Raw genomic sequence first — 23,761 nt, 5'->3', positions numbered from 1 at the left:
CACTGTAGACAGAATATGTTGTAGTGTTATTTTTTTAAATGAAGCGACTTAATACACACAGTTGAAAAATTATTGATCTAGTTTTGTGTTTATATATTCAATTCCTATTACTAAAGAACAATCCTAAGTAAAATATTTTTCAGTGTAAAATGCTGGAAATAACTTTTAAGCTGTTTTTACTCAGTAGGCCACTTTTAAAAAGTTGTATTATTACCTCTGTTGCCTGGAATGATACTTTAGAAGATCTGTAAGACAAGATGGATAGGGCTGGATTGTCCCTGATGATGAACTACGCAGAGTGATAACAAATTACTAGAAGAATGTGTGTTTGGAAAACTTTATGCACTTTCTAGCTATCTGTGGATAATTTGAAGTTGCCCAATATGATTTTATTTTCAAATAGATACTTACTGCTTAAATTGATAGCAATACATGCTGTGGAAAATATTTCATCCCCTCTATATCTCTGATATGAATTGGAAAGTCAAAACACTGAGAGCAGGACAATTTTAAAGATATTTGTAGAGGCAGATATACAATTCAGCGAGTAGCTCACGGATTTGGGGTATATTTTGGTACACCACAAAGATCTTGCCCACTTTTCTTGGATCCTTTGTCTCCTCATTATCATACAAATTTTTTGGCTCGGATGTTCAGTGTTTGTTGCAGTGTCAAAAAGTGCCAGTTGGCAGGGTCCTATGTAATACCAGCAACAGGAAGTCTGAAAAACACTAAAAGAATGAAAGTATGGGAAGTCAGTCACTGAGGAGAGGCAGCTATGACTATTCTACATAATCAGGCTGAACCACTATAAATGTTGAAATATGGAGGACAATGATAGAAAGAGAGCTGGAGGGCATGCCTGAATTTATGATTGCCTCACACCAAAAAATGATTCCCAAATGCTCTTGCAGAAGACAGCTAGGTCATGATGCAGTCTGTTTTGAATTCTGGAAACCTTACTATTAGTTTCAGGAGATTCCACAGATTATAAAGTCCAGCCTCCCTTTCAACCCTTTAATAGCACAGAGGGAAGAAGAGGGTTTAATTAAGTGTCCTGGCCCATCCAGTGTCTGCCAGTGCTTCTCCCTGCCCTAAACCAAATTCTTTCCAGCTGCCAAACTACCTGCAACTTCTGCATTGATCCAGTCTCCTATTCTGCACTCCGAATCATCCCATAAACCTCCACCAGAACTACCCCAAGACCGAAACATTTTAAGACATGGTCAGACAATGACAAATCTTAAATTTGTGGATACTGGGGAAATTCTTTTTCAGTGACATATATTATGAGTAAGTGAAAACACAGGTTTATAATAGAAGCTGGGACCCAAACATAACCATAGTTTTTGCAACTGAGAAAACTATAATGCCTTATTATATTTACATATAATGAGCTCTTTACAATCAAATGTTCTATAATTAAGAAAAAAAACACTGTTTTCAGGCACTAGTGGTTTACACACAAAGTCGAGACAGTTAAATACCACAGCTTACACACACCAATACATTATATTAACCCTCATGGGACTGACAAGAAACTTTATATATTTTTCCACTGTATGTGCAGGGAAAGCCAAATGGAAACAAAAAAGCTGTAAAAGCTCAGCTTACCAGCAGCTTAATTTTTTTCAGCATGATGTCCATGAAAATTGGAAATTACCATTGGAACAGAAAACAGGTATGTCTGTACAGTACTGAGGTGTGCTGTAGGTACCTGTCTTCCCATACTGGTGTTTACTTTTAACCAGGTCAAACAGAATGAACTCATTGTAGGTTAGCACAATAAAGACAAGATTTGTGTCTGGCTAGATAGTACTTGCATTTATTCAGTCTTCTGGAAAATTAAGGCCTGGCCCAAACACATACTTCTATTTTGTTTCCTTTGAGACAGCCAAGAGTATATCATTCCATGAGTTTCAAATAACAAGAGAATCTAAGACTGACTCACTGTTTCCCATTTCATTAGCTTGGGACAGGATGCAAAACTCATAAACACATTCTGGGAGTCTGTATATGACATAAAATTACTTTCACAATTCTGTGAACCTCCATTTTTAATTTCCTTCTGAATGATTGTTTATGACTTCTCTTGTAGCTCTCCAGACTCCCCACCCAAAAGCATGAAATGTGACTGGAAACAGATGGCAACTTTCTTTTCATAGCTCTCTCCTCACTGACACCATAAAGCATGCCTGAGGCTGCTTCAGATCAGTGATTTGGCAATATTTACACATCACTACTAATAGTTCTTCAAGAGTTCTACTTCTCATATTGCCCAAAGGCATCTCCTGCTCTGTCCCTGTTGTGTTTAGATGATACTGTTTTTTTAAACAACACATTGCTTCTCCAAGTCAACAGACTTCTGATCAGAAAGGCAAGGGTCAGCCAAGAGATGGATAGTTTAGTTGCCAAGGAACAAAGAAAAGAGCCAAATCTGCTCTCAATAATACCATATAAATCTGAAGAAACTACTAAAGCCAATGAACCAAGTTCTCTGTTGGTGTAAATAGGCCTTGCTCCACTAAAATCTATGTTTGATTGGCTTATGAGTGGGAAAGAGAGGGGACTGGGGAGAGCACAATGACAAGATCATTCATACTAACTAGGACTCAGAAGAATCTGAAACTGCAAGTCAAAATGAAATATGAGCTCTGAAGTATAGTTTTGTAGTTTATAGAAGATCAGTGAAAATAGAACTGTTCATTAAATGTATGTGCATACTGCTCTTTTTTTAATATTTCATGTTTGGCCAGCAACAGTACAAGGATTTTGCAATGAGGGACAAATGGACACAGGTGGGTTCAATAGGCAAGTTAGCTACATCTTTATGACATATTTAATGCTTTGGAGAAGCAATAATCTTTTAATTCCTAGCTAGTTTGAAAAGTGGTCAGTTAAATGTTTTTTAAAAGTGGGTCATCTCTCAATGAATAAATAGTAGAGTCAGATATTTTTCATTACCAGCCACACCTACAGGTACTATTCATTCACATTAGGCTTACTGCACAGTAAAATACTACCCAGTGAGTCTTCCCCAGGAGCAAGTATACACATGTTCCCTGTTGGGAGCAGATTTGCTTTCAATGGGGGCAACCCAGTAGAGGGCTGCTCCTGCCCTGCTGTGCCCTCCTGCAGCAGCCAGGGGGTGCTCTAGGCACCCCGGGTGCTAGCCTGTGGGCTGGCAAGGGGCATGGGGCTGGTCACAATTTGCACAAGGCCAGGAGAGCTCTGTCAGTGGCAGCTGTCTCCTGGTTCCATACACATCAGGAAGGGGACCTGATGTACTTCCGGCTGGGAGAGAGCTGCGCCTGAAGCAGGTGGAGTTCTCCTGGCCCCATGTTCATCAGGACACACAGCTGCCAGTGAGCTCCCTGCTAGTTGGGGTTTTCCTGCCCAGCACAGGGATTGCTGGGAGCTGTCCTGAGTGTGGGGCAGCTGCCAGTGAACCTCCTGCAGGGCGAGGGGGAGGGGGGCACAGGGCTTGCTGGAAGCTGCCCTGCTTGGGCCAGTGTGGGCCAGCCGCTGCTCACCCCCAAAGCAGCCAGGTCCACACCGTGCAGTGGGTAGGGGCTGGGTTTCCAGTGGCACTTTACTGCATAGTAGATTAGTCTACTGTGTATTAAAGCATCTTGTGTAGACATGCCCAGTAGGGGCCATAGGGCAGATTTTAAAGTAACTTGAGAACTAAAGATGAGGTTAGGCACTTAATGGAACTGTGCCAAAGCATTTAGGTGCCTAACTCCTATCCAAATATTTAGTAGGGCTGTGGGAAGCTTCAGGTGCTGATTCGATTCAGAAGAGATTCGGCCCGATTCGATGGCTGAATCTCTGAATCTGAATTGAATCAGGGGACCAATTTAAAGGTCCAAATTGATTCAACGCTTTCTGAATCTTCAGCAAAGATTCAGAGAGCTTTGATGATTTGGGCAGTCCCTGGTGGCTGCAGCAGAGAGCTGCAGCCACTCTGAGCTGGTAAGTACTAGGGGTGGGGGAAAAGGGGCTAGGGGATGGGATGATGGGGGGACCCCTGCCAGGCCCCCTAACATCCCCCACTCCCCCCAGCCCCCACCATGGCTGCCCCTGCCTGCCCCAGATCCCGGTACTTTAAAGAAAAGCCCCAGTGCTCACCAGGTGCTGCCTGGTGGGGGCAATCCCCACTGCCCCACACTGCCCAACACTGCATGGGGGACTCTGCATGAGTCCCCTTGACCCCCCCCCCCCCAGGGTGCCCTGCCTGCTGGGGCTCTGGCCCTTTAAGAAAAAAAAAAGCCAAGAAAAACCCCGGGACTCACCACTTCTGGTGCAGCCTTGGGGCTTCAGGGGGTTCCTGCAGAGTCCCAAACATGGCGTGGGGCAGTGGAGATCACCCCCGCCGGCAGGAGCGGTGAGTCTGGGGGTTTCTTCATGGTTTTTTTTTCCTTAAAGAGCCAGAGCTTGCCTATGCAGGGCACCCATGAGGGGGCTGGGGGAGTGGGGGGGGGTTCAGGGGCTCTTGCAGAGCCCCCACACACACAGCGTGGGGCAGTGGGGGGCAGATGGGATTGCCCCCCGCCTGGCAGCACCTGCTGATCCGGGGCTTTTTTTCCCCCAAGAGCCGGGAGCTGGGGTGGGCAGGGCAGCCATTGCTGGGCTGGGAGATGGGCTTGGCCTGGCCGATTCAGAGATTCTGCTGCTGCCGAATCTCCAAATCAGATTCGGCCAAATCGAATCAGGACAGTGATTCGAATCACCAAATCAAATCACTGTCCCCTGAATCGGCCGAATCCAAACCTGAAGCGAATACTAGCTGCTTCACACAGGCCTAATATTTAGACATCTATATACATTGAAAAATATGATCCCTGATACTTAGTAGGTTTCTATGACAAGCAAAGCTAGTTGGGAAGTGGAATTTCCATTGCAAAGGAAGTTCTGAAACAATATTATTGAAAGCAAGCACTTTAATGCTGTTGTAACAAAACATTTTTAAATCTTTCCAATTGAAAAATCTTTGTTAAAATCAACAATTTTCCATATAATGTTTTCACTGCCTTTTTAACAGAAAATGGTTTCATCAAAAAAAAAAAAAAAATTCTGGCAGCTCTACTAGATGACTTACCGTGCAAGTAGAGTGTAGTTACATTAGCTGAAATACAGAGGCAACAAAACAATAAAACATTCCTGGACTCTATTTATTGCAGGTTCCAAATCTGTCATATAATAGAGTGAGTAAAATGTACATAAGTGGAAGAGATAGCAAACATCTACACTATTGCTGTACAGGGGCTGATGGTACATTTTGTCACTGTTTTTCACTTAAAAATATGGGTCACTGAAGACATACATTTTTATTTTGCTTTTGCAATGATTTTGACAAATTCTGCCCTACTTCGATTCCAGTAATAGAAGTGCCACTTTGTGATGCTTGCTGGCTATCGCTGCAAGCAAATTAATTGTTGGACATGGCAGTGCATGCAACTCAAAAAGCACTGAATCAGGGGTTAAGCTTTTGTGCTCTTTAATAGCTGAAGGGAATCATTTGAATTTCTTACTTGTCCTTGTTTTGCTTCAAGTAACGTAAACCTAAGAATAAAATGATAAGTAAAATATATCAATTCAATATAAGATAAATATTGGTTGGAACTTGGTAAGTGAAAATCTCTTGTGGTGATAAACAGCTCTGTTTTTAATAAAAGTGTGTCAACCAGAAATATACACAAATTTAAACTCTTATTCTCAAAAAATCATCAGTTTGGAGCAAAAATCATGAGATTAAAAATGTGAGGCTCTTGATCTTTGCCTTGTAATGTTTTGCTTCTCAGCTGCTCTTGAGTCACATTTTCAATCTCCCCCCTGCAACAGTGAGGGCTAGAAACTTGTTTTTAAATAAAAACATGCATTGTCATATAGGCATTTGTCTCCAAGAGTCAGGGCTTTACATGAAACACTGGAGATCACAGGACTAACAATAAAATCACTAGAATTGGCAGCATTGCAGATAACAAAATTTCCCATTCCAAAACAAGGCACATACTGGCACCAAAGCTAAATTTCTTGTTTTTAGATCAATGGAAAATAGTTCATTTAATAAAGGAGAACTTATTTGCTAGCAGGGTTAAAACAAGAAGCAGAAAAATGCAGTGACATACAAAAATAAACTTTGCCTGCAACATTTGGGGAAGCTTGTTATCTTTAATTTGAAGTTCTTTATCTTCTGCTCCTTGAGGAGACCCTGTGAATTATTGTAATGTAGATTTGGCCACCATTTTGGGGGTGGTGACCTGTTTGATCTGTTTTCTTCCACTTAATCACTGTCTGCTTAATCACTATGCTTGTCCAACAGCATGCAGTCATCTGGTCTTTTCCTCTTGTGGTTCTTCTTGACTCCTGGGATACTACTAATCAGATGAGTTAACAGAGCCGGAAGATCCCATATTTTTAAATGAGGATAATAAATAGTTTCTCTGAATTGTTACAGTTCCTAAAGCTGTGTTCCTGTTCTCAGTCTCTTGGTTTCTGAAGAAACTTCTGAACCTCACTCAACACCCTACGATATAAAACAAACTTTAAATTGCCCTCTTGGGTCATTCTTCAGGGTTAGCAACCCATTAAGATGAACTGGGGAATTGACACCTTTCTTACATTTACCGTTTTATGCTGTCAGACACAGATGAAGCAACATAGTCTTCATAGTCTTACACAGAACTCCACCAACCCAGCATCATTTGAGTACTGAGCACTCCCTCTGTAGATTCAGACAAAGTGTCACTGGTCCACATTCAGAAGGTTTTGGCTGCAATTAGACTAGAATTATTTTTAAGTAGAAATGTTTCGTTACTGATAGAATGGATGGGTGGGAGGGAAAGAAAAAATCGTCTCCTAGATCTGTCACTGTTTTCACATAATAATCATAGATCAGCAATCTTGCTGCAAGAATTGTGGTTAACTCCTGGGAGTTCCTGACCATAAAACTATTTTGAATAGCTACTTCCCTTTAGAGAGAGGAATGTGCATGATAAAGTTACCTAGCTATTATAGTATGAAGTGCTGATTGTTTAATGGAACAGGCAATGTGTTAGGTCAGTTATTCCTCATAGTTTCATTAGAGAAAAAGAGAGAGGAGTGAAAAGTACTATATCTTTCTCCCACTGTATTTAAAGGGTTGTATTTAATTATTGTAAGCTGAATGAAGTAATACAGGACTAATGCAGGAACATTACAAGAACCCATTTTCACAGCGTTTCATTTGAGAGCACTACCAGTGTTACCCAAGAGAAATGTTTGTGTGAGAGGGACACTAATATTTCTCAATTTAATCTGGCCAGTGACTTTTATTCTGGCTGATTAGAAGGCCTGGCTGAGAGTAACACTTTGAGGGATATTGTGCTCATAAAAGTTACATTGAGTCAGAATTATAAATACATATTCAGCTGAAGAAGAATATATGGCCTAGCTTCTGAACTGAACAGTTAGAGTTCGTTAAGAACTTTCAAAAGTTTTAGGTGAAAGAGAGACCTTTTAAGAGAACTTCAAAAAAAAAATCATTTCTTAAACTGCACAAACAAAAAGTAATAACTGACCAGGAATTGATTGTCTGCCTCTACACAATGGGAGTTAGCAATTCTCTCCAGATGAAAAGTCCTCACAAGCCATCTAAATCCCTCTCCATCTAGTTGCCTGACTGTTTTAGTGGCCCTATTCAAAATCAAATGCAGATTATAATTTACTCAGATGTCATTTCATAGAGCTTCTTACACTGAAGCATAGACATAAGGTTGGGAAAAGGGTGTTCTATGACCATGATACAGCCATTCCTCTCTGGGTCCTTTGCTGACAGCAAACTAGCACTGTGCCACCTGCTGCTCACTAGGGCTGTGAAAAGCTTCAGTTGCTGATTCGATCTGGTGGAGATTCAGCCTGATTCGGCAGCCAAATCTCCAAATCCGAATTGAATCAGGAGACCCTTTAATCTCTCTGAATTGAATCGAAACCCTCCAAATAGATTCAGAGAGATTCAATGATTTAGACGTAGACACAGCTTTAAATGTTTTTTCTACATACCTCAAGGTACCAGGCAGCTTGTGAATGCTGAGATGCTGGGGCGCTTGGAACTTCCCATGGGAGCGCGGCGGACCCAGAAGCGGACCTGAAGTACTTCCAGTCCACTTCTAGGTTTGCTGCCAAGCACATGGGTGGAGGGCCTTCCATGCTCCTGTGGGACACTTCATCTGTCCCACCATTGCAGCATTCACGATCCATGCCTGGTACCTTGAGGTATGTAGAAAAAAACATTTAAAGCGGTGTCTATGGCCAAATTGCTGATTCTCTGAATAAGCATAGAATCTTCAGATTTGGATTTGACCAAATCAAATTGGGGACAGTGATCCAAATCAACTAATCGAATCACTGTTCCCAATTCGGGCCAAATCCAAATTGAATATGGTCCATTTTACACACCCCTACTGATCACTGTGGATTCTGATTCATTTTTTGCCATGGCATTTGGATCACGATAATTCAAGGTTCTTGCCTTAACATGTTGTTCTTATTCAGTGAGTTGTGGATTCTGTTGAATTAAAATATACCTTGATTCCCTTTCTTTTTAAAATCACATGGGATTGGACCCCCTTATGATGTTTTAAGAAATCAAAGGTTTAGAGGCCGTGTAATCTACTTGTCAGGGTGAGGGGTGGGTAGGCTTTTGACACTGGTCCTGTTACTAGTTGTCATTTATCTGTTATGTGACCTGAGGCAAGTCATTTCCCCCTCTCTGCTCATTTGCTGTGCAGCTCTTTGTCCATCCTATCCAGATTTTCTGCTCTTTTAGGTCGGGTTTTTTCTGATAATGTGCTTGTGCAACCCCCTAGAATACTATGGTCCTGCTCTCAACTGGAACATTTAAGTGCTTCCGTAATATAGTTAATAATCGTGAACTGTCTTATTTACTTTTTCCTTTTCATACCCTGTTGTAAGATTCCCATTATCTAGACTTTGTCACTATTAATAAACACCCTATTTAAAAATATCCATAATATATTTAAAGAGTTGGTGATGTACGCTGTAATCTAAAGAAAGGCCTCAGCTCAAGACCTTTCTTGACTTCTGGGTCAAAGAAGAACAAAATAAAGTATTAACAAAAACACGGTTGACTGCCAAAGAAAAAGGAGTTCCTGTAAGGACTGAAACAATTAATCTCCTCTATACTGAACTCCCAGAGGGAGTGTGCTGTGTTTCCTCTCGTTCTTTATCAAAGTCCCCTAAATAAGCAGGAATGGGCAGTGTCTTTACAGCCTCTGCACACCTTTTCCACTTACTAATTAGGGCCTGCTTCAGAGTAAGAGACTATTCACTGCCTGGCTCTGAAAAGGGATGCCAATGAAACTGAGCACAAGCATGAAGCTGCTTGAAGTTGCCCTTCTCTTCCTAGCTGCATTCAGCACCTACGTTACAAATGGTAAGAGTTCATTGTTCTCTGTTACTCTTTTGACTCTGTTAGCAGATCTGTAGCAGACGCAGTTATCACTTCAGTGGGCTTTTGATAGTGAAGGTTTCATTTGACTCTGATACTGCAGTTCACTACTTCATTCCCATACATGTAGGCAGAAGAAATATACATTTGGAGGAGGTACTACCTCTGTTTTATTTTTGTTTTGAGTTATATGATCTCAGTAAAAAGAATATTTCTGGCAATGTACTTTTTCTCTGATAGATCTGAGACGAATTAAAAGCACTGACTAAGGAAGCAACTGCTTATTTAGGAGGGTGTTTTGTTTCATTTTCCTCTTTTGAAAACTCTATTTTGTACAGGAAACTTCTAACAAGATTTGAAATGTCTGTTGGTTTTGAAAATTTAGTTTAATACACTGGGTAAATACAACAGGTCAAATGTATCCTGATATAACCCCCTTATTCACCAGAATTACACTGGTGGTGTACTGGCTGAGTGTGCTTTTCAAAACCTGGTGTATATTTACTGCAGCTGTATGTGAACCTGTGGGATTCCTCTAGTATAATCCAACAATGCATGCAGACTGCTCAGGGCTGAACTAGTGACGGTGCTCAACAAGTTTTAGAAGATTAAAAACTGTTAGTTCGTGTTCTAATGTTCACTGATCTTCTGTTTCTAGTGCTCTTCTGCTTGAAATATTTTTAATTCAGAATAAATTAATTTGTGATAAGAAGATGAAAGAGACTGCAACTAAAGTCTCATCAGCTTTATTGAGAGTTAAAGTTGAAGCTGAAGATTTTATTTCTTATTTTCTGGAAAACTGTACCTGAAGCTTTTACAAATGTCATTAGAATAGATCAAAAGATTTTCAGTGACTGGCAACTAACTAGTAAATAGAAAATCTATTTTTACTGGATTAAGTAATTACAAGTCCTGAGCTAAAAACTTTTACTTGAGTTATGCTTTACAAATCCAAGCAAAAAACCCCAAAAATGTATTGTGTGGAGTGAGCTGAACTATTGCTTGCAGTCGTCACAGTTAAAAAAGCAGTGAAGTAGCTTAACAGTGATGTTTCTGTCATAAATTATCTAATTCATGAACTATGCCATGTCAGTATGTATTCTGAAAATTTATGTTAGGCTGCTCTGTATTCTCTGTTGGCTGGTGTCAGAAAAAGCAGCCTTTCCATCACTGTTAAATCTTTAGCAAATTACTTATCTTTGGGAAAACCTGGTGGAGCGCATTCAGTTTGCAACAGGTTATTCCAAAACAACATGCAAAGGTGAAGCGCAATGCATAGGAGGTTGGTCAGTTTTGTGAAGTCCCTGGCATACAGGTTTTCTCTCTTCTGAATGGAGATGATAGGATATTGCTGGAGCAGGGCAGAAGTCATCACACTGAATTAGTAAGCATCAAAATAAGAGACACTTGCTTTCAAGTAGGGCTGTGCAAAATTTTGCCACCAGTTTTGTTTTGCCACTGTTGTGACCCATTTCGAGGTCAAAAAAGCAAAATCAAAACAGAACAGCTATGGTCAAAACAGTCTTGAAACAAAATGAGAAAAGTCGAAACGTTTCACCATTTTGACGCTGTTTCGACATTTCGCCCATAGGCTATAATGGGGAAGGTTGAAACAGCCTATAACTTTGTCACTTCTGGGCAAATATGGATGAAACTTGCAGGAATAGTAGCCACTTCTGAGGGCATGAAGTGTGCCAAGTTTCAGGAAGATAGGTTCAGGGGGTTCAAAGATCTTCCACCCCAAAGTCTTGAGAGCAAAATTTGTGTCGTGTATTTGTTAAGCCACAGTGGGGTGAAAACTGCAGGGGTGGTAGCCCCTGCTGAAGCCACAAAGCCTGCCAAGTTTCAAGGAGATCGGTGCAGGGGCTTGGGGGAAACTGCACCTCAAGCTGCAGACAAGCAAAACTTGTGACATGGGTGACACTGTGTGTGTGTTAAGGTATAGCAGGGTGAAAACTGCAGGCATGCTAGCCCCTGCTGAGGACACAAAGCCTGCCAGCTGTCAAGGAGATAGGTGCAGGGGAGTTCTGGGGCCCTGCACCTCTAGCTGCTGACAGGCAACACTCGTGACATGGGTGCTTGTGCAACTGCTGTCTCTCATCAGGCAGCAGGACTGAAGATCCCCCATCACTTGCTACCAAGACCTGGGGGTAATTATTAACCACAGTATGAACATGAACCTGCAGTGCGATGCTGTAGCCAGCAGGACCAACAATAAATATTGGTGGGATTTTCAAATTGACTTTCACTGGGAGCTGGATGGCCACCTTCCTCTGGTACTGTTGAAAACCCTCCCTTATGTCTGGTGGTAACACCTTATATATTTAAAACTTGGTTTAAGCATGTTTTGTCATCCTGTTTTCCAACTGCACTATGATGCTTCAGGGTGTGCTGCTATCTCTAACATACAGCCTTTCAGGAGAAAGATAGGAAGAAGCAAACATGCCCCTTGCTTGTTTTTGCATCACACATATATGCACTGTGGACTTTCTGCCTTTCCTTATCATTCTAATGGAATTGTGCCTTTTGCCAGGATTGGGAGAGCACTGCTATCTAAACATATCTAATCTTTTTGAAGAACACATTCAGGTTCTATTAACATCTTCAGTTTTCACAGGGTGATAGTTTATTTAAAAAATGTTAGTGTAGGTAAAACATTAGTATAAAGTCCATTAAAAACCTTGATTATATTAAGGAGCAGCCCATGCTTCTCATGATCTTTTTCCTTCTATCATTTTTATCAGAATATGAATAAGCCAAAACAGTCATAGTTGGGCTTGACAGACTTAGCTAGTGAGGCAAGACTGATCAGCATGCTAAAATCTTTGGGTGCCTGTATACAAGCCAGGATGCTGATCTGACACGCTGTAATTATAGCATGTTGGAGGAGACTTGATTAGTTGAGTATGCTGGAGTGTGGTAATTATCACAAACTTTAGATAAACCACCTCCACTGCCTTTTGGAAGCACAGGGACACTGATACATGAGATGTTCAGCACACTTTAATTAGAGTGGCTCTTAGAGCCACTCTAATTAAAGTGCCCTACCTCCACTCTCGGAGCACATGTACAAATGCTCTTTGGTTTTAGTTAATCTGGAAGAAACAGTGGCAGTAAGTTCAGCATCTTCTACCCTTATGGCCAAAAGATTTTACCTATTTTGTCCCTGTTCTGAGGTGTACATTTTTTGCCTCATAATTACTAGAAAGAATCAGAGCTCAACATTTCCATTATTGTGTGATTATGAACTTCGCTGCAAGTTCTAAGCTGACCCCTTGTCCTGACATGGATTCTAGGCTTTTCTTTTTTAAAAATAGAAAATTGAAGCCTGTAAGGCCATGACAATAACTTTCTAAATGTTAAACTATACAGTGATATCTGTCTGAGTCTGTGGACAGCCTGAAATCATGTCTCAGAGAAGTGAATTACCCCTATTCATTTCAATGTAGAGAAGAGAGTAGCTTCATTTCATTAAATCATTTCAGTGAGTGTGTCTATACGAGACGCTTTACTGCAAAGTAGTGTAGTTTACTGCACAGTGAGCATGAAAGGCTATATGTGCACACATTCCACTGTAAACTTCACTACTCATGAAGGCAGCCAATGCAAGTGGCAGCCAATGCAAGTAGCACATTTATCCATGAGTACTTGCAGCGCAGTAACACTCATGTAGACACCAAACAGGAGCAGATTTTCTCATGGTCAGCCCCGCCACTAGGGGGCTAGTCTGAACTCAGCCCCAGAGCCCAAAGGGCTGAGAGCCTCTCCTGGTTCAGGGCTGGGCTGCCTCTGTGGCAGCCCCAGCCATAGACCCTTTAAAAGTCTGCAGGCATTTTGGGCCCTTGGACACAACAGCAGAGAGCCGGGGGGGGGGGGGGAAGGGGAATGGGACTTTTGGACTCTGCTGCTCCTGCACAGGCCTTGGGCTACCTGTGCCAGCCTGCCTGCACCCTGACACTGCTGCCTGGCACCATAGTGCTACTTGGCTGCCAGGCCCATACCATCCAGCCCTGCAGGCTGCTGTAGGCTACTGCCACTGCCAGTACCCAGGCCCAGCTTCAGCTAGCTCCTGGCTGCCAGGGCCAGCACCAGCTGCCCACAGCCAGGCCCCAGCAGCCTTCCTGGAGCCTGCAGGTGCTGTGGGGCATTGCCTCACTGCATGGCTCCTAGTCCTGAACCATATCCCTGCACTGGGTGCAGGCAGCTGCCCAAGCCTGGCAGCACAGGAACAGCTGTGCAGAGGCCCTGAGAGCTAGTGTGAGAGCCCTAATGGCTTCATCACTGATGCCATTTGCCACCACCTGGGGCCCCAACTGGTTGCAGGAAGAGACTGGCAAACTCATGGCACTGTGGGGTGAGGGAGAGGTGCAGCAGCAGTTTGCGCAGGGCAGGCACTTGAACACCCACATCCATGAGGACTGTCAGGCTGGATGTGGAAGTGCAGGTACAACCGGTCAGCATGGCAGTGACACATAAAGGTCAAAGCCTTGCGGGCACAATGGGTCACCATTACCGACCACAATTGTCAGTTGCAGAGTACCTGCAAGTCCATGCCCTTTATGCAGCAGCTAATTGAGCTCCTTGTAACCTGGGATCCAGGCCACAACCATGCTGTGTACAGCAGCATAGGAGGCCTGCCCAAGCTCCCACTCCAGCCTGGCGGTGATGTGTCACTGGAGGAGGGTCTCTTGGGGTCCTACTGAGATCCCTGCCCCCAGCTTCTACCAGCAGGTTGGGGAGTCTGGACCAGTGCCTGCCCCACAGCTCTGCAGCTTCAGCCCCAGCTGCGAGGTGCAGGCAGCCATGTCACCACTGGCCACCAGCTGTGCCAGCACCTCCCTGGGGGGCCCCTGGCTGGCTGCTTGCATGCCATATCCCACCACCCAAGGAAACTGCTGGGAGCCACATGCTGTTCCCACCAGTCAGGACAGACTGAAGGCACTGGACATGCCAGCCCTGCCCACATGATAAGCCCCACACTGTGGGGGGGGGAGTTCCCTGCCCCTGGTCCCAGCCATGGCCCCTGCTGCCCCTCACTGCCTCCCTCCCAGCCATGTTCCCCTGGCTCCTGGGCTCCCGCTCCACAGCACACAGGGAGTTGGGAGACAAAACTTTATTGAGCAGCCTGTGCCCCCACAGGTAGGTGGGCACACGTCTCTCACATGCCAAGAAATGTGTCAATGCCAGTGGCAATGTCCTCCTTGGCTGCATGGGACAGGGATGTGTAGAGCAGCCACAGATAGCCCTCCACGTGGCATCAGAGATTACAGGGCAGCCCAGGCTTTCCCCCAATACAGTTGAGGCTCAGGGTCCCATACCAGGTGTGCAAGTGTGCCCAGAGCACCATGGCAATTAGCAGCAGCAAGGCATAGTGGGTTGGGCACCCCTCAATCCATGGAAACAGATCCTCATGCAGCACTCAGGACATGCACAGCAGAGTCACAGTCAGGGCACAGCACCAGTGCCTCCCCAGAGAGGGCCCCTGTCCGGAGGGTGAGGGTATGGGCAGCTCCTTGTTCCAGTCACTTGGGAGCCCCATGCCCCCTGAGCCCAGGTGCCATGGGCTAGGTGGCAGCACAGGAAACAGGCTGACCTTCAGGAGGAAAAAGGGGGGGGGCAGCAGGGTTTAGGGCCATGGCGGCAGGTGCTGCCAAGAGCCAGGCCTGTCCCAGCCTGGGAACAGGGTGGGAGAGGCAGGCTGTCTGTGGCCAGCACCTGAGGCCTCAGGGGAGTGAGTGGGAATGGGGGGCTTGGCTGGTGGCTGCCTGGCCAACTTCCCATAGTTCCTGGGCACCAGTGCATGCCTGACCACTGATCTGAGGCTAGGTACCATACAGCCCCTGGTACAGAGCATCTTATCTCAGAAATGTAGCAAACTCTCACAAACAGCTTCTTTCTCATGTCTCTGTAGGCCCTGAAGCTGCAAGCAGGGGAGAGGCTACTGTTGGCAGCTAGGTGGTGACTTTAGGGTCACTGCCTTCCATATCTGGGGTCCTGGGGATGCATCAGCTCTACAGGAGGAGGACCCAGGATCAGACCCTCCTCTTGGGCCAGATGGTGATGGCCACAGAGGACTGGCAGGTGGATGCATGGATATGGCAGGTGGAGGATGTTGCCTGGCACGACAGGTGGTGGGTGGAGAAGGTTGCCTGTGAGGACATGTGGGACCAGATAAGATTGGACAGGACCAGATTGGGAGTTCAGGGTGCAGGTCCTGGAGCATGAGCATGTGGAGGCCCTCAGGGAGCAAGGAATGGTCATAATCAAGGCAGTGCAGCCCATGAAGGAGGTGCTGGACACCATCCTGACCCTGCCAGTCACCTTTGCACTGCCTGCTGATCTGCTCCTGACCCTAACCCCACCTGTTCCCTGGCAGCTGCCTGCTACCCAGCAGCAGGCCTCCTCATGGGCCTGGGAAGAGTTCCAGTGCCACCTCCACCAGCCAGAAGCCCACGCCCCCTCCCACTGCCACCCCCCCATGGACCCAGCCCACCGTGTGCCCTGGCTCCATGTAGGTGCAGAGCAGGAGCTGCCTGTAGTGGGCGCAGGACCACACACCAGCCCTGCTGGCTCTGGACACCAACTGCCAGAGTGGGAGCCACCCACATCAGAGGAGAAGTGGCCACCATCACCCCTGGGTGAGTCCCCTACCCACTGGACTCACTGCAGGAAGTACACCTGTGGGGGAATGGCCAGAGATTGAGGTACAAGCTGCCTGTCCCTGAACTCCACCCCATGGCCGCCCACCCAGGAAGGCACACAAACATGCCACATGGTAAATAATTTGCATGGGGAAGAGGGTGTTTTATTGTTGTTGGATGGGGTGCATAGTGGAGGGGCTCTGGTGTTGGGGAGGGAGGGGAGATGGGCTCTGGTGCTGGGGAGGGGCAGTGGGGTAGGGGTCCTTGGGCAACTGTCCAGGCAGGCTACAGCAGAGAGTGCAGGAGGAGGTGGTTAGCCAGCACCTCTCAAACCCAGTGCCCTAGCCCCTGGTGGTTGGTGTTCAGCACACCTGGGGCCTCAGTGAGGGTGTACCATCACTGTTGCTTCCACCACAGCTGGTGCTCCTGCTGTCAGACATCATCCACTTGCTGTGCCTGGCAGATGGTATGCAGAATGCAGGCTGCAATGATGACCCAGGGCATGCTGTCCTTGGTGAATTCTATGTGGGCAATGAGGGTGCACCAGCATCTCTTGAGGTGGCCAAAGGCATGCTCCAGCAGGATGTGGGTCCAGCCCAGGCACCAGTTAAGGTAGGGTAGGTCACAGTGGGACGGGCAGATGATGGGAATGTAGGTCACATCCAGAGCCCCGATATACTGGTGGAACCCCCGGGCACAGAACCCCCCCCCCCAATAAGGGAGGCATACATATGGAGCAGTGTGCCCCAGCATATCCTGGAGGGCACTGCACACTACCAAGATGGCTTCCCCAGTGGTCACATTGCCCACACCAAAGAGGTGGCCCATGTAGCAGAGGCTGGCAGGCATGGCCAGCTTCAGTAAGGCAATGGCCAGCAAGGTTTCTGTAAAGAGGGCAGCCTGATGTTGGTGTCTTGCTGCTTCAGGTGTGGGCAGAGATGCTTTCAGAGGTCCTGGAAGCTGGCCCGGGTTATCCTGAATCCTTCAGCCACTGCTTGTTGTCCTAGGTGTGTTATAGACAATGTGTAGCCACTAGTCCTGCCTGGCCTGGTAGGCCCAGAGGTGGTGGGGCTGGAGGACCAGGAGGGTAAGGATGGCCCTGGCAGTGGCATCCTGGAATGCGTCGGCAGGCATGAGAGAGCTAGCAGGTCCCAGATGGCTGTAGATCAGCTGGTGTGGTGGCCAGCAGGAGCCCAGGACACTAGGCACCACTACTGGGGCAGGGACTGGAGCAGCCATGGCATAGGGAGGCAGAGACTGTGGTGCAAGAGCTGCAACAGTGTGCATGCTGTTCCTGGCCAGAACCACAACTGACCAGGGAGCAGAGCTATCTTTAAAGAGTCTCCTCTGCAGGCAGCTGTGGGTGGAGCCTCCAGCTCCCCTTGGTGGTGGCAGAAGCCCATTGCAGGGCCCCAGGATATAAGACCAGTTTGCTGCTGAGAGCAGCAAATCTACTACCACATCCTTGCATGTGTAGATGTCTGCCTCAGAGTGTTTAATTGTGAGTAGTTTATTTACAAGTAAACTGGTCCCGCATCAAATGCATGTGTACACACACCTAGTGTAATTTAACTCCAATACCTAATAAAGACCATGTAAATGTTAACATTGTTGACTCATTCACAGCTGGCCATTGAAGCCCAAATATTCATCAGTTATTGTTGAGAGAGGCACTGGGGAAACTAGTTGCTAGGCAGGTTCACAGTGGAAAGACACTAGAAAGCCAAGGGTTCCTACCACCAACATTTTAAGTCACTTTAGATTCAAGTTGAAAAAGGGAAGGAAGGCATATCATTTTTATATGGGGCTTAATAAAAGTAGGTTGCCAAGGAATTCCCCGAGACAGAAGACTGGGCTTCTTGCTGCAGTATTTAGCTTCAGTTTGCCATACAGAAAATATGCCTTGAAAACTATGTAACTTCAGTGTACCTGAAAAGCCTGTTATAGGCATAAAACTTTAGGTTCTCTTTTTGTCACTGGTATTCTTTTTAACTACAGGTTGGTAGAGTATATTACCTATATTTGCTAGGGTATGACGGGCAAAAAAATACATTTGCTAAACTGCTGGATGCCTTCTGAAAATACTCAGTGCAATTGTTTCCAATGTGTATTGTAAGGAAGCGCAGTATTAAAAATATTTGCAGAATAACCTATTACAGGGGACCTGCTGCTAATAATAACAGGAACACAACATGCAAATTCCCTAACCATCCCTTTTCATAAACATCCTGGCTTACTGACGCAGTAGCACCTGCTGTGTTATATCATAGGAATTAGATATAAAAGGGGCCTGACCAGCTTAAGCCCCCTTTCCAGCCTGCCAGAGCAGGACTCCCTGCTCTCAATGCTTTTTCCAATGCTTTGTCCAATATAGCTTTTAAATGTCTCATATGGAAAAAGATTCCATGACTTTTCCTCACAAATCCGCTTATCTCCTTACCTGAGGAGCCTTGCATCTAGCTCCCTTGGCTTAGGGCCCCACTCCTCTGGAGCCTTGCACCCAGCCCCACTGGATGGTCTATGCACCAGAGAAGAAATGGATTTAGGTTGATTATTCTCTGGGTCTTACAGGGTCTCATACAAATTGACTAACAAATACTTTGGAGATAAATTAAATTTAGCTAACTATAATATAGACTCTTGCATGAACTGATCTAAGGGGCTTGTTCTATAAATCCATAAGCAACTGGTTTATATCATGGCTCTTAGGAGCCTGGAGGGATTAATTTCAACTTAGGCACTCTTCCATTTCAATGAACTGGTGAGGTACAGCTGGCAGCCAACCAGTCTATGCAAAATCAAGATGCAGGAAAGTATTGTCTGTTGGGGTATGGTAAGGGTGCAATGTAAGGGGAGGAGGAGCCCCATAAAGAAAACCACCCAGGTGAGCGAGTAAATTTGTCACTCAGCCTATATCAAACTCCCAATAATCAAATTGATCTAGCCTGTAACCTGTAGGTTGCCAAGCCTTGACCTAGATAAACTGGAGAAATGGTCTGAAATCAATCAGATGAAATTTAGTAAGGACAAGTGCAAAGCTGGTATAGAATAAATGCATGCATAAGTACAGGCTAGAGAATGATTGGTGAGGCTGCTGAAGAGTTTGGTGGTTAGAATGGACTGTAAGCTGAATATGAGCCAACAGTGTGAAATTGTTGTATAAAAAGGGCAACAGCATACTGGACTGGATTAACAAGAGTGTCACTTAAAAATCATGGGAAGTGATTCAACCATTCTACATAGCAATGGACAGAACTCGTCTGGAGTTCTGTGCCGATTTTTGGACACCACACTTCAAGAAAGATGTTGCTATATTAGAAAGAATTCAGTGGAGAGCAACAAAAATGGTAAGAGGCATGGAAAACCTTATCTATAAGAAAAAGATGAAACAACTAGGATGGTTTAGTTTGGAAAAGAGAAGACTAAGGAGGCATTTGATAAGAGTCTTGAATTACCTGAAAGGAAATAATAAAGGAGACAGAGATAGACAGTTCCCTGTGTCTATCTGGACTGGACTATAGACATAAAAATGAAATTCAGCAGAGACAAAGGTAAGGTGCCAAACCCAGAGAAAAAAAACACATGCACAAATACAGAATGGTGGATATTGGATAACGCACTTGGCAGTAGACAGAAAAGGAGCAGTGTGATTTATAGTGATACACAAAACAGAAAAATGCAAGTTTGTTTGCATTAGTAGAAGCATCGTATGAAAGAAATAGTGGGTAATAGTATTACTCAGCTCAGTGATGGATTGGCCTCAGCTGGATTGCTGTGTCTGATCTGTGGCATTATATTTTAAAGGGACAGAAAGAAACTGACCGCAGGTGATGATGAGCTAAGGCAAGTGGAAAAGATGATAAAGCAGTTGGAATGAGAGCCATTTAAGGAAAGGAACATAAAAAATTAGATACAGTTTAATTTTCAGACAAAGATATTACAGTGGAACATGAAAGCAATTTTCTGATATTTAAAAGGCTGTCATAAACGGATGGAGAAAAATGTTTCTCCTATGCCACAGAGGGCAGCACATGAGGCAAGGGTTTTAAAGTACACAAAAGTAGATTTAAATTTCAAGGGAAAAACTAATGGTGAGGATAGTAAAACAGTGGAACAATTGCATTAGGGTAGTCCTGGAATCTCTTTCACAGGAGATTTTCAAGAAGAGTCTGAAGAAGCATCTGGCTGTGGTTTTTAAGAACAACGGATCCTTCAGGACACTGGACCAGATGACCCTTTAGATTTTTTTCAGTGCTATGATTCTGTGAATCTAAGCTGAATTACAGATATCAGGTATTTTCCAAATGTACTCTCTGTATTCTTCATGTGAAAATAGCTGAAGTGATAACATATTAATTTGCTAATGTCTTATTTAGACATTTTAATATTGACATGTTCTGCACATTTAGCCCTTGTGGTTTTATCCTAGAGACTGGAAAAAATGAGAAGGGATTCAATTCAGTATGGAATTAAATCAATTATGGAACCAATTTATGTTTCCACAGGAGTTTCCTTCAGGGTGTTTGGCTGATTTTGATAATCCAAACACACATTTCCACAAAAATGTCAAAAGCATAATGGCAAAGCTGGGTGCGGCTGGAGTGAGTGTAAAACAGACACAGGATATGCTAAAAATACATCACAGGAGTCATTTCAATGAATGCTTCCTGCATTATATAGTTAGTCAGTTGAACTTTTTCACTAAGTCCTAGCAACAAATTCAGGATTTTGTTGAATGCAATGCATGATAGATGATAACTAACAGCTCATCCATACTCACTTTCCTTTACTTCTCATTTTTCCACAAAGTGTAATAATTCTTCATATACAAAAAATGTATGGTAACAAATTTAAAACCACCTTGGACTATGTAATTATCACTGTGCTGTGCATCTTGCCCACTTGGTAGTTCAAGGTAATAGCAGGAATAGAATATAGAGCTTTCTGATCCAAAAGCACAGTCTCTTTCCACCCCTCATTATTGAAAAATTCCCATAAAATGTTGGTAATATGTAGCCCAGAACAAACAGCGATCAGTTCTGATCCATTGGGTAAAGTACAATGGGACAAAAATACACCAGCAGTTCATTACAGTAATTAATTCATTTCTTGTCATTCTCTTCATGTTTTTTTAGGGTAACATTTTCAAAAGCTCTTCAGTGATTTAGCAGCCTATAGCTTAGTAACATTTCCTAAACGATTATGCCACTTTTGAAGATATTACTCTAAATATTAAACATTGAGAGAGTTACTGTTTGAAGACATTGTGTAGCAGTTGCATCCAAAACAACAGATATATGTAGGATGCAGCTTTATACTTTAATACACATTGTACCAATAGAGTCTATGTGTCAATATAGAAGTTCTCAAAGTAGTAAACTGCATATTACACAAAAGCAAATTCTGTTAAAGAAATTTTGCTCGTGTGTGCATGTTGTATTGGTCTATCATCTGCCATAGTAATGCCAAAATGCTGCATCTGTGAATATTTTATTTGTAATGCCTTTTTAGGATCTCTTAAGGTTACCATTTTAGGTCTCTAAAATATGGTTCAGAACAAAACCTGGCAATTAAAGTCTCATCATAAGTAGCAATTAAGCACAGTTCAAAGGACTAGTCTCCCAGCTACTGGAGGGAGTGAATTAAGAGGTGACCGTTACTGCACTGAAGTTGTGAGGGAAGGGACTTCTTCATTTTGTTTTTTCCCTTATTTCCCCACATGGTTGCAGTGGGGCCTTGAATCCTTGTCTATGTATAGGCTGCACCTGTGTAACTAAAGGACTGCTTTAAAATTGATTTAGTTTAACTTGCACCAGTTGTGTAGGGAAACAACTCTCTCTCTTTACCCTTAAACACTGTGAATGAGGAAAGGGGAGGAGAAAGATCATTGTATAACTTAAATGCTACGCGTCTCTCTAGAGAAGTCAGCTGTGAGTGCAGCTCTTGGACAGAATGTAGAGTCCTGAATGCAGCAGTATGTCAATATTTTATTTTTGGAGTGCAAGCAATTATTTATTAATTAATAATACTTATTTATTTATTTATTAATTAGTAATATTTATTTCTGGAGTGCTCAGCATCCTGCAATTCGCTTACATAAGTATAGAGCCAGCACTACTGAGTCTAGTGTAAGTCAAGGATCAAAAAACCCAGAATGTGTGGTGGAAAAGCCTGAGGTTGAAGCAAGTTAGTAGGGTTACCTTTTTGGTTTGGGTGTGTGGAACAGTACATAAAGGGGAATATTCAGCATCACCCTTCTGCTTACCCTTCCCAACTGGAGAAACACCGTCGTTAGGGTTTACAGTAACTTTAGGGCTTCAAAATTCATTAGCATTTTTGCTAATGGCTATTATCTACACTAAACTGTATTGCCTATACATGGACGATGTGACATGTGTAGTGAGGAACGAGATGTCCCTGGGAAGAGCCTTGAAGCACGTAAATGAGTTTGGGGAAGCATCCGGAGCGAGGCTGAACGTGGACAAGAGCGTAGTGCTTGCGGTAGGGAATTGGGGGGAATTGAGAAACTTTGGGCTACAGGTGGAAAGGGAGGAACTGAAGATGCTGGGCATCTGGATGGATATCTAGGGGAAAGGAAAACGGGCTTGGGAAGTGTTGGAGGGGAGAGTGAAACAGACGGTGGGTTTGTGGAGCACACGGGGGTTATCATCGAGGGGGAAGGTGCAAGCGATCAAACAGTGCTTGCTGCTGCTAATCCTGTACATGGCGATGGTGTATCCCCCATCCTGGCGACAGTCCCGGCGGGTCCAGCGGGCCTTGTGCCTTTTCTTTTGGGGGGGGAAGACTGAGAAAGTGGCTAGGACAGAGATATATAAGGATGAGGGATTGGGGGGATGGGGCTTCCCCAACATAGAGACCTTTGTTTACGGGCACTTTTTGAAGATGGTGGTGAGGGAAGCGAGGGGAGCAACGGGCACGGTTACCAATTTCTGCAGGTTCTGCGGGGGAAGGCTCCTGAGAAGGCTGGGCCTGTTTGGGAGTGCGTGGCAGGGATCGTGGGCTTGGCAGATGTCGCTGCCCTACGCGCGACTTGGAGCCTTTGTTGCACAAGAAGGATTGGAGGGGTTAGGAATCGAGGGGCTGGGAAATGCCAAAAAGGTCTTTAATTTCCTGAGAGGAAAGCAGAGGATGTCGGATGTTGGGGAATTGAGACCTGAACAAGTCAGTAGGGTGTGGAAAGGTCTGGTGGGGAAGGAATGGAAAGGGGAGCACGAGGAGCTGACATGGAGAGCTGTGTGAAATGCTCTGCCAGTACAACAGGTGCTCTATCACTGGGGACTCTCTTGGTCCCCCAAGTGCCCAAGGGAGCTCTGCGATGAGCCCAAGTCGGTGACACATGTGCTGTGGGACTGCTTTTACGCACAAAGGGTGTGGGGGAAGTGACTACCTATTTGAAGGATACGGGAAGGGGAACGGGGGTCACTTCCAGAAATGTTCTCTATGGTTTATCAGAGGGGACGGATGGGACATGGGGGGGTGAGGGTTTTAATCACGTGCACCAAAGTAGCACTATGGAAAGTACGCTCCTTGTTGGCTCTAAAGGGGTGGTGCTTTTCCACAACGGAGTGTCTGCAGTTAGTAATGCACGAGCTGCACTTCTATAGAGCTAGGGAAAGAAATATGAAAGGAGGAGGGGAGGAAAAATTCT

General features: G+C 44.6%; 1 protein-coding gene across 2 annotated transcripts in view; it reads left to right on the top strand.

Annotated features, from left to right (window-relative positions):
* Positions 1-9,246: 9,246 nt before the first annotated feature.
* EMCN (endomucin) overlaps positions 9,247-23,761 on the top strand; it is a 112,365-nt gene continuing 97,850 nt past the window's right edge. Inside the window, exon 1 of one of the 2 annotated variants that reach the window (XM_019488056.2) lies at positions 9,247-9,436. In XM_019488056.2, coding sequence (XP_019343601.1) covers positions 9,352-9,436 — 85 coding nt within the window. In that variant the 5' untranslated portion in view covers positions 9,247-9,351. The remainder of the gene's footprint in view (positions 9,437-23,761) is intronic. The other variant, XM_006264504.4, reaches the window with a different exon arrangement.

Source organism: Alligator mississippiensis, chromosome 2 (assembly GCF_030867095.1).
Source record: "Alligator mississippiensis isolate rAllMis1 chromosome 2, rAllMis1, whole genome shotgun sequence".
Classification (NCBI taxonomy): Eukaryota; Metazoa; Chordata; order Crocodylia; family Alligatoridae; genus Alligator; species Alligator mississippiensis.
This window is presented reverse-complemented; position numbering and strand designations above follow the sequence as displayed.